Source organism: Telopea speciosissima, chromosome 11 (genome assembly GCF_018873765.1).
Source record: "Telopea speciosissima isolate NSW1024214 ecotype Mountain lineage chromosome 11, Tspe_v1, whole genome shotgun sequence".
NCBI lineage: Eukaryota > Viridiplantae > Streptophyta > Magnoliopsida > Proteales > Proteaceae > Telopea > Telopea speciosissima.
The window spans coordinates 6605898-6617294 of NC_057926.1; the positions used below are offsets into that span (position 1 = coordinate 6605898).

At 39.2% G+C, this 11397-nt stretch overlaps 1 protein-coding gene across 1 annotated transcript; it reads right to left on the minus strand.

Moving 5' to 3' along the window:
- Positions 1-3663: 3663 nt before the first annotated feature.
- On the minus strand, positions 3664-7153 carry LOC122646750 (blue copper protein-like). Its single transcript, XM_043840352.1, has 4 exons — positions 6953-7153; positions 5670-5868; positions 5284-5540; positions 3664-4086 (listed from the first exon to the last, which is right to left on the minus strand). The coding sequence occupies exons 1-4, from the start codon at positions 7089-7091 to the stop codon at positions 3713-3715; spliced, it is 969 nt and encodes a 322-aa protein (XP_043696287.1). The 5' UTR covers positions 7092-7153; the 3' UTR covers positions 3664-3712.
- Positions 7154-11397: the final 4244 nt, after the last annotated feature.

Sequence of the window (11397 nt, forward strand, 5' to 3'; positions counted from 1 at the left end):
TGATATTGGTCCTGTGGTTGATCCAGTTACTTATTCAGAAGCTGTTTCTGGGCCTCAGTCCAATTTATGGTTGGAAGCAATGAAAGATGAGATGCAATCGATGAGACATAATGGTGTTTGGGAGCTTGTTGAGTTACCTGAAGGTTACAAGCCTATTAGATGTAAATGGGTGTACAAGACCAAAAAGGATTCCGAAGGTAAGATTGAGAGGTTTAAAGCCAAACTGGTAGCCAAGGGATTTACTTAGAAAGAGGGAATTGACTATAATGAGACTTTCTCACCAGTTTCTTCGAAGGACTCTTTCAGGGTAATTATGGCATTAGTAGCTCATTTCAACATGGAGTTGCACCAGATGGACGTGAAGACTGCTTTTCTTAATGGAAACCTTGATGAGGAGGTCTATATGGTTCAACCTGAAGGTTTTTCTGTGGATGGTTCAAACCATCTAGTGTGTAGACTTAGGAAGTCTATCTATGGCCTTAAGCAAACCTCTAGACAGTGGTACATAAAGTTTGATAGTGTTGTGACTTCATTCAATTTTGTTGAGAACCGCGTAGATCAATGTATATACTGCAAGGTGAGTGGGAGGAAATTTATCTTCTTGGTACTTTATGTGGATGACATTTTTCTTGCAAGTAGTGACGTTGGATTGCTACGTGAGACAAAGCAGTTGTTGTCTAAGGAGTTTGACATGAAGGACCTTGGTGAAGCATCTTTTGTTCTTGGCATTGAGATCCACAGAGATCGTGCACGCCACCTGTTGGGTCTTTCTCAAAGGGGTTACATTGATCGTGTCTTGAAGAAGTTCAGTATGTAGGTATGTTCCAATTCTCAAGGGAGACAAACTGAGCTTATCATAGTGCCCTAAAAATGATGCTGAGAGAGAATAGATGAAGATAGTACCCTATGCTAGTGCACTTGGAAGCATCATGTATGCTCAAGTTTGTACTAGACCAGATATTGCTTTTGCAACAGGACTTCTAGGCAGATATCAGTCCAGCCCTGGTCAAGATCACTGTTTTGCTGCCAAGAAGGTTTTGAGGTTCTTGAAGAGGACAAGGGATTATATGTTGATCTACAGACGTGTTCAAGACTTGCAGCTAGTAGGGTTTTCAGATTCTGACTTTGCTGGCTATCAGGATGACAGGAAGTCCACATCAGGTTATATTTTCTTAATGGTAGGAGGGGCAGTGTCGTGGAAAAGCACAAAGCAGGGAATGATTACTTCTTCAACTATGCAAGCAGAGTTTGTAGCATGCTATGGGGCAGCTACTCAGGCAGTTTGGCTAAGGAATCTCATAAGGGAGTTGACAGTGCTTGATTTTGTGGATAGACCTATCCAATTATACTGTGATAACAATTCTGCAGTGTTGGCTATCAACAACAATAAAGGTATCACAGGGTCTAAACACATGGAGATCAAATATTTGACCATCAAGGAAAAGGTCAGAGAAGGTGACATCACAGTGGAGCATATTGGTACAGATGATATGTTTGCTGATCCTTTAACTAAAGGCCTTCGCCCTAATATTTTTGAAAGACATGTTGCTAACATGGGCTTAGGAGCATCATTAGATGCGGTTGTTTAATGGGAGTCATTTTTTTTATATTTTTGCTCTATTGTGTAATAAAGTTTACATCTGTGCTTTATCTTTTGATAAATTTTGGTATTCATATATCAACTGTCTATGGCATAAATTTTCTATTCAATAAAATGCAGTTTATTATGACATGTTGTATATGTATCTGTTATGAAGTCTTTAGGTATGTCATAACCTTAAGCAAAGGCTGGGGCATTTATTTTTGGCCTTAAGGTATGTCTTATATCACATAAAGTAAAACTCGAGTTACTAAATGTAAGACATACAGGTTCATTGGAACCATAAAGTTTTCTCTATTGTGTCCTTATGTCACTTAGGGAAAGAGAATTGGACTGACAAAGGAGATGACACATAAAGATTATCTGTAAAGTGTTATTCAGTTGCTACACTACCATATTGCATCAATTTCAGTACAATTAAGGGCATTCATGACTATGGATGGTCCTGTGTCGCTTAAAAGATGCAGTTACCACCATGATCCAGTGTTTGAGACTCTATGTGAGAGGATTGATCCTTTTAGAGTTATCTCTAGACCAACATAAAGGCGCGCGCAAGTTTTTCAAAAATGTTTTTGAACTGTTTTGAACGAAAACAAAAAATGTTGGTTTTCTAACTTTGGTTACAATTAATATAACCCAAGTGGGAGAATATTAGAATATTTCTGATATTCTTACCTTTTTGGGTGGGCTCTATTAATTGTGGCAGTTACTATTTCTATGGGTTGGTCTAATAAGGTAGATACACAATATCTTGGGGATCTAATATGGACTGGCTAGTGTAGGCTCACAGATCACCGTTAGATCTTTAATGGGAAGATCTGATGGGAACCTGTATAAAAGGGAAGCTAGGTCCCTCCTCTAAACCCTGTTCATTCACAATATTGCGTCGTCACTCTGGAGAAACAGTGACTTGAAGGTTTTACCATTGAGCCAGTGCTAAAGGGGAGTTTAGAGGAGAAGATCCTTGCTTCAAGGGAGACTAAAGATCTATTCCGCTGCGTTCTTCATCGTCTCCATGGATCCTAAAGAAGGTACGCTCCCATGAATGATTCTATCACATACTTTGTTGTGTTCTTAATCTATCTATATGCGATCCTGTACGGATTTATGCTAACAAGAAAGGCTTAGAATGACTTAGCAGAAAAGAAGAGGAGAAGAAGAAGATGGAAGAGAGAGGGATGGGTAGAAATGGAAGAATAGAGGAATGGGTTCAGGTTCGTTGTGGTTGCAACTCCATCCAAGGTAAAATGAAATCAATTTTCTTTTGTTTTATTTGTCTAAATCTAAAGGGTAAATATGTCATTTCACTTTTTAGTTTGATTTAAGTTAACACCATTACTTTAGAGGGGGCAGTTGAGTATTTTCAAAAATGAGGGGGTGAGTTGAGTATCGTTCAATTTTCAGGGGGTGTCGTGTAATTTACCCTATTTAAAAAGATTACCTAACTTGCCAAGTTTTATGTGATTCGGGGAAAACAATCCAGTCTCTTGGGACTCAGAAATAAATGGAACGAGTCTGGTCATTTTTTTTAACCTGGTCGAGGCTACGAGGCTACATGATTCTTGACCAGGTTCTGTGAATTTTTGACATGACTCGGACGACTCGTCCAAGTCAAAACCTGATTTTCCAACTATGAGTCAAACTTGATCAAGATATAACGTTTGTTTCTAATTTTTTAAATATTTTCTCTTTTCTCCTTTTCCAAGTGACAAGGGGACTGAAGCAACAGTTGTTGCACAGATGAGAAGAGAAAAAGGGACTATATTGAAGACAACAAACAAAATTTCTAGGGTTTTATATTTCAATTAAGAGTGATACAATAATTATGTTTATTAAATTAATTATGCTTGTATTGCATTCAATTGATTCTAAAATATAGAATATATAGTTACACAAGAGTTATAGCTCTTATCGGCTTTACTAGAATAGAAGATAAAGTTTACAAATAATGAGATGTATGCACACTATAGAATCTTTGTGGAGATGATCGAATATTGAAGATTGAAGCTTCCAACAATTTCTCTTATATGACATTTTCCCATATGTGAACCTGAATTTTATTCCAATAGAAACTATATTTGTAAATCAGTCGAATGAGTTACAATATATTTTCTAAAGGAAAAAAGACCCAAAAATAGTTAGTGAAGTAATAAAGAAGCCAACAATGGTAAAGGATGATGCAGAGCTTGACATATTGTTGTGTTCACTTGGTGCAGTAGCTAGCAATGATGGAGAAACGGCAATGCTAGTAGGATTATTTGAAGGATAAGTAGCTGTGGTGAGTGTAACATTAACAACTAGCTTTTGTCCCACTTGACAATGTCCTGGAAAAGAGCAGATGAAATAGTGTTCACCAAGGGATTTTAGAGTAATTTTTGCAGGGCCAGAGCTTATAGGAGAACCAATGATGGTAGCCTTGTTGCAGTCATCAAAACTAGACTTTGTTACTTCAGCCACATCATGTTGTCCCGTAACAAAGTTGAACACTGCCAAAGAATATTGGAAACAATAATGTGAGGAAGATCTAATTAAAACCCATAATTAGTGTCTTAAAATTTGAATATTGTACTATACTCCATGTATATATCTATTGGGCAAGAATTCTTTGTTGGGGAGTGTGGCCCCAGCATGTGCGCAGTGGCCAATAAAAGCGCACGAATGCATCTTGGGGGTCGGGATTTTTGCATTTTATTGGAGTTGGGGTGGTCATTTTGCCGCACTGTGTTTGTGTCTGGGTATGGGTAGTACACTCCCCTCCACAAGAAACTTTTCTCCATATATATTTTATGAGCATCATAGTTTTTTTTTTCTTTTGAGGGGAGAGTTCTTTGTGGGGTAGTGTGGCCCCTACGCATGCAAGGGGGCCTATGAGAAAACTCATAGAAGCATCATGGGGGGCAGCCCATTTGAGAGGCAACCACCTGTCCTTTTTGTTTCCATAAATACCCCTCTTTACCATGTAAATGGCAATAATGGAATTGGTGGTTGCCTCTCACATGTATGTGCACCTATAGAGAAACTAAACTCCTTGTTGATCAATTACCTCTCTCACATGTACGTGCACCTTCAGAGAAACTTTCCTACTACTTGGGCTCACAGCCAAAGAAATGGAATAATTCATGTTCCTTTTGGTTTCACAAATGCTCTCCTAGGTACCAGTATTTTTCAAAAGGGCTGATGTTCTCTATGCCTTAGCGCAGCCTTCGCCCAGACACATGGGACTGCCATTCAGGGGGGTAGGGTGGTCATTTAGCTCACCCCATCTGGGATCTTTATCCCTTGAGGTTCGCTGACCATTACGGTTGTGCGGTTCCTCTTATAGGGTGGTTGAAATGACCATTGCACCCTTTAACCAAACACACTGTCTAGGTGGGGTCCACCCCCTTTTATTAGAAACACTCGGGAACTGTACCGGGCAGGGGAACCGCAGGTGATAAAAATTCCCCCATCTGTCTGGGCGCAGCCTACGTCCCTGGCATAAAGAATTAAAATTTGGCCTTTTCTATATATCCTTCGAGATTTCATTTCTTTGGCTGCAAGCTCGGGTAGAGAAAAGTTCCCGCAACCGGGTAGCAGCAAAATTTTGTCCCCTAAAGTGCTTGACTTGCCTAGTTTTAATCATTTCACCACAATATGCCATCAATTTTTAAAGTGAGAAGAGAGAAGAGAGAAGAGAGACATACATAGAGTGTCTCCAACTGCGAAGGTCCTGTGAGAAGCCCAATTTGCATAAACGGATGGACCACCAATAGGGAGTACCCATCCTAAATTGTCTCCAACTGTGTGAGTCTCCAGTGGTCTAGAATAGGTGGGAGCTAATGCAGGCGAAAGGGTATTGATGGATGGAGGAGAAGCAATAGAAGTTGGGGAAATTCCAGGAGAAGTTGAACTAGATGGAGAAGGAGCTTGAGAAGGAGTTATTGATGCAGAAGGGGCAAGTGTCGACGAAGGAGTGGTTGATGGAGAAATGGCAAAGGTTGCAGGGGAAGTGGCAGGAGAATGTGAGATCATGGATGGAGGTAAAGCTCCTAATAAGTTTGGTGGCAAAGCAGCTTTAGGCTCTGAGGTTACATTAATGGCTAGCTTTTGGCCAAAGGAGCAATGTGTACTAAAGGTGCAAATAAAGAAATGCTCCCCTGGTGATTGGAGAGTGATACTTGCAGGACCTTTATTAAGAATGGGGCCAATGGTGCTAGATGAGTCGCAAGCATCAAAACCTACCATTGGCACTTCTGCAACATCGTGCTCTCCATTTGAGAAGTAGAACACTGTAAATTGTAAAACAAAAGTTGGAAAATCAGATACAATTTAAAGAAAGCAGCTCATAATCTAGTAAAAGGATCCATATATCACTATCCCTAGTGAAGTATAATATTTCACTATTTACTATTTGGTAATGCATGATTTAGTACATGTGATAGAAGACCCTACATACATCTCAATGACAAAATTTTAGTCCAAAACAAGCGAGGGAAGTTGCTCAAACTTTGTTTCAAAGTTTTAGTAAAACCATCAAAATGCCATCAAATAGAGATGAATGTAAAATATGAAATGACATCTTTTGTAATTTTAGCTACTTCCTCTACTCATTTTAAATTGAAATTGTATCAATGAGATGCTTGTCTGGTCCTCTATCACATGGACTAACTCATGTACTGCCAAGTGGCAAATAGTAAATTGTTATAGTTAACTAGACATAGTGATGGGAAGAAAACTTTTTTTTAAGGGTCTAAGAAATCATTTTTACTGGCAAAAGATTATGGGTGCAAGAAAAATACAGCCATCACTAGTCATAAATGTCTGACCCTTTATACTACATGGTCGATAACGAGAGTGGATCATGTACTTGTACAAGTACCGTTCAAGGCCCTTGAGGGCCACTCACATGGAATCTACTCCTCCTATGAGTCCTATAGTGAATTCCATGTGAGTAGCCTTGGAGGGTCTTGGACGGTACTTGCACAAGGACATGATCCGGTCTCGTCGATAACACCCTATATTGTTCCCAGACCATCTGAATCCCTCAATCCTTGCAATAGGGAGATCCTCTATAGCTAGGTAGCTGAGCGGCTGGCGTGCAGCCTCACACAGGCATGGCATGGACCACACCCGAGCTGGGTGCTCGGGCAATGGGTGGGGTAGTCATTTTGCCCTTGCCTGTGTGAGGCCGCACGTTGGCCGTTCGATTGCTCGGCCGTAGAGGATCCAAATCCTGATCCTTGACCGTGGGTATGGGTGAACTCAGTCCTCGTTTATTTCTTATACTTGTTTAGGATTAAAATTAAACTACTAGATTACATATGGTGTTTCACACAAAAATTTAAAGAGAGAGAGAGAGAGAGAGAGACTTACATAGTGTGTCTCCAACGATAAAGGTCTTGCCAGTAGCCCAAGAGGCATAAGTGATAGGACCACCAAGAGGGATAGTCCACCCCAAGCTATCTCCAACTAGATAAGTCGCTGGGACTCTAGCCAAGGTTGGGGCCAACATAGACGATGATGGGCTAATAGATGGAGAAGGAGAAGCTACTCTGGCTACATGATTGGCAGCAGGTCCAGGTGCTTCTGATAGGGTTGGAGCCAAAATAGGTGAAAGTTTCATAGTAGGTCCAGGTGCTTTAGAAGACATTGGGGTCAACCAAGGAAAAGAAGGGCTGATGGGTGGAGGAAAAGTAATTCTTGTTAGAGGATTGGCAGGTCCAGGTGCTTCAGAAGACATTGGGGTCAACCAAGGAAAAGAAGGGCTGATGAGTGGAGGAAAAGTAATTCTTGTTAGAGGATTGGCAGGTCCAGGTGCTTTAGAAGACATTGGGGTTAACCAAGGAAAAGAAGGGCTAATTCTTGTCAGAGGATTGGCAGGTCCAGGTGCTTCTGATAGGGTTGGCCCTGACATGGGAGAAAGGCTAACATATGTAGGAGGAGGAGAAGGAGGAGGAGTTACACGTGAAGGTGCTATGGAAATTACTGATGGGGTCATTGCAATTACAGGACTCATAAGTGGAGGAGAGTCAGTTGGTGGAGGGTTGGTTGGTGCAGAAGCAGCATTGGTGACTTTAATGGCTAGCTTTTGACCAAAAGAGCAATGTCCAATGACAGTGCAGATAAAATAGTGGTCTCCAATGGAACTTAATATGATTCTTGCTGGTCCAGTATCGATAAGGGAACCAATGATATTGGTTCCATCACAAGCTTCGAAACTCAGTTTTGATACTTCAGCCACATCATGTTCTCCGGTCGTGAAATTGAACACTGCATTTAAAGTCATTGTGAATCAATAATAGCAGCAAAAGTTGATTGAAAAAAACACATATTATACATGACAATTAATGAACACTTTTAGCTATCTTTGATTGAGAAGAGGAATCCAAGTATATGACGGGGGGAAGGTCCTTTGGGTGTTAATCATATAATTAATTGACTATTAAGCTTCCATTTTAAAATCAATTGGTTTAAAGTGGGATGGTCTCTTGTGACTCTATAATTGATAGTTGCAGCATCTATAATTGATGTGGAATTACCTCATTACATCACCTTACATGTAAGCCTTTTGGGCTCTGTCTTCATGGGTGGAGTTGGACTATCATCGATGGAGGCTCAACGTACTCGCTCTGATACAATATTAAGTTTTCATCTTAAAAAACAATTGGTTCAAAGTGGGATGGCCTATTGTGACTCTTATACTTGATAGGTGAAACACCCACAACAGATGTGACATTACCTTAGTATTGACTAATGAATTATCACTTTTTTTGAGAAAGTTTATTTTAAAAATTTTGTATTTCTTTGTAGCAAAATATGTTTTGTTTCTTAGTTTCTATACAAATTTTGTTTACTTTTAAGAAAATCTCTACAAATATTTTTCATTAAAAACAACCAAAGCCTACAAGGAAAAGGCCAAAGGAAGGATTCTTGAAGCCTTTGGTTGTATTTGTTGGGATTTCATGTCGAAGGCAAAAGTAATAATCTTACATTCGATGTGAATAACTCAATATATGGGTACTTGAGAACCTTTTCCTTAACCGTTAGCTTTTAAGGATGAGTTCTATCTAAATCCCTAATAATTTTAAGAAAAAATAATTTAAATGTTTAATTGCATACGCAGCAAAACATTGTTTTCCGTACCTAAAACATCACCGATGACGAAGGTCTGAGAAGAAGCCCAGTTAGAGTAAGTGAGGGGATCAGGAGTTAGCGTCCATCCTAAACTGTCACCCACCACATGGGTTGTCTTCGCCGCTGCACACTGCAACAGAGCTGCCACTGCCACCGCCACCACCACCTCTACAAGGAGGACAAAGGCAGATCCAAACGAAAGCTCAATACGCCCATGCATCTCCGATCTATTCAGCTCATGTGATTTCTGTTCTTTGTCTCTGTAACTCCAAGTGAAAACCTCTCTCTCTTTCCTTCACTTCTGTATTTTCTTTTCTTGGTATCGATGATCATGGCTGTCAGAATGAAGATAGGAGTTGGTTGCTGTCTCTCCTCTGTTTTCTTTTGTCATCTAAGGTGAGACCTTGAAGGTTTGATAATGGCGACGTGGGTCGGTGTTGTTTAAAAATTCTTTTATCATCCGACGTGGGTGCATGTTTGGGTTTGACTCTTAGATTCGTTGGTTTTATGTCCATTAATTCTCTTTTAGTTAAACAAAAATAACAGTCTCTCACAAGCAAAAACGTAATTCTCCTTTTGTTGACTCTAAATTAAATGTATTTTCAAATATAATTAAAAAAGAGTAAGAGAATGCTAATCGGTCGTACAGCCCTGCACCAGTGCAATAGCCAATGAAAATGCACACAGAAACATTAGTTTGGATGCAATTTTCGATTTTACTGAGGTTGAACGGTCTTTTCGTACTCAGACATTGGTTTGTGTCTAGGTGCAGGAACCACCCTAATCACGCAATCGATTAGCATAAATTTAAAATTACATAATAGGATATAATAAATGGGCAAGAGATCTTTACTTGGTGGTGTTTCCTATGCCCTCTCACAGGGCACTGTGAGATGACGTCTCTGTCCACTGAGTAGATACCCAGGTGTGCTCACCCATTGGAGAGCGTAGAAAACACCATCAAGTAGAGATTTTTTTCCTAAATTTAAACACCTTGGCCACCAGATTGGTGGAAGATCATGATAGAAGATGCTTTGACCATAATGTTATCTTGAAGAGTCTAGTCGGAAATGCATTTAAAACCTAATGATTTGACAAAATTAAAATTACATAGAGTATATTATAATTATTATAATTGTGGGAGAGAGTTGGCATGCTGTCAGTTGTCGGTAAGCTAGCCACGTATACAATTTATAGGACTGGACACATGAGGACAAGTGGATCTTTTCCAAAAGGAGAGGCCGGAGAGAGAATTACACATGCTGGTACCCTAGTGGTGTGCCCAGCTTTTTTCCTTATAATTATTAAACTTTTTTTAAGATAATAAAAATATTTTATACATTATGTGCGAAAAGTATAGAATAATTTAATAAAAAAAAAAAAGGATCATTTTATAGAATGTAAATAAATGCATTAAAACCTATTGATGAGATGAACGAACTTTAAAGTTTATAGATAGCATATTAGTAATTTGAGTATGAACAAAATCAACATTATTGCTTTTAGAAGTAGTAGAATCAATGTATTGGAATTTTAGAACCGCATTTTTTTTTTTGGTGAGAATAAAAGAAAAGATTAGCAAAATATAAAGTCAGTTACATCCTCCTCCACAAATTGAGATATCTTACTTACCCATGCCCTATTTGCTACCCTATTGGCCATTGACTGATTACCCTACATCAACCATGTACAAAGCTCACTACTGTCCATCCACACTTCTATCTTCTTGTATCCTTTTGTCATTGCTTATTGTAGATCATTGCAAGATACCTCTGGCCATTTGTAAATGATACTTATGACTGGGCCTGTAAATGGATCGGATTCGGCTCGGATACAGATTGGATGTAATCGGATTCGGATATTTTTTGGTCGAATACGGATACTTCTAAATGGATTCGGATGCGGATCGAATTCAGATTTTTGACCATCCGTTTACATCTCTGCCTTGTGTAACCCGAACCTTCCTCCTCCTAGTGGATGCAATTCACTCTCAATCCATAGTTTTAGATCTTGATTCTCTTCTCCTCATATTCTAGAACCTGTTGAATCTTCAAAAATCTTCAAGATCATTATTTACTTAATTTTTTAAAATTAAGTATTCGGATTCGGATTTTTATCGAAGTATTCGGATTTTTTTCCGGATATCTCTAATCAAATACGGATGCCCCTAAACGGATACAGATGCGGATCGAATTCAACTTTTTGGTTATCCATTTACAGCCCTACTTGACAGGTGTGAAAAATTTTGGTTTTGAAAAACACAATTATTATGCAAAAAACCAAATAAAGTACACAGTTATCGCTAGACAGATAAGACAAGTAGCAAAAACAATTTTGCCGGTTGCAGGTTTTTTGGACACTTGTGATGTTTTGGAGGCCGAATTTTTTTGGCTTAGCACAAGGGTTATTAGTATACTCTTCTATGAAGGGGTAGGCAATTGACCAAGTGTGGTACTGCCATCCACAAATTCCAAAACTACTTCCAACGTCAACCGATACTGCTGTATGGCCATGGAGGACCGTACCTATGCTGTTGGAGCTCTCCAATAGCCTCTCAGGAACTCCTATATGTTGTACTCCAGACAGCAATATTATCCACATTACTGTGCATATTTTGGACTTTGTTACATCTTCCAAGTAGGATCTATTCCTTTCTGATAATATTGTAGACACTTTAACTGTTA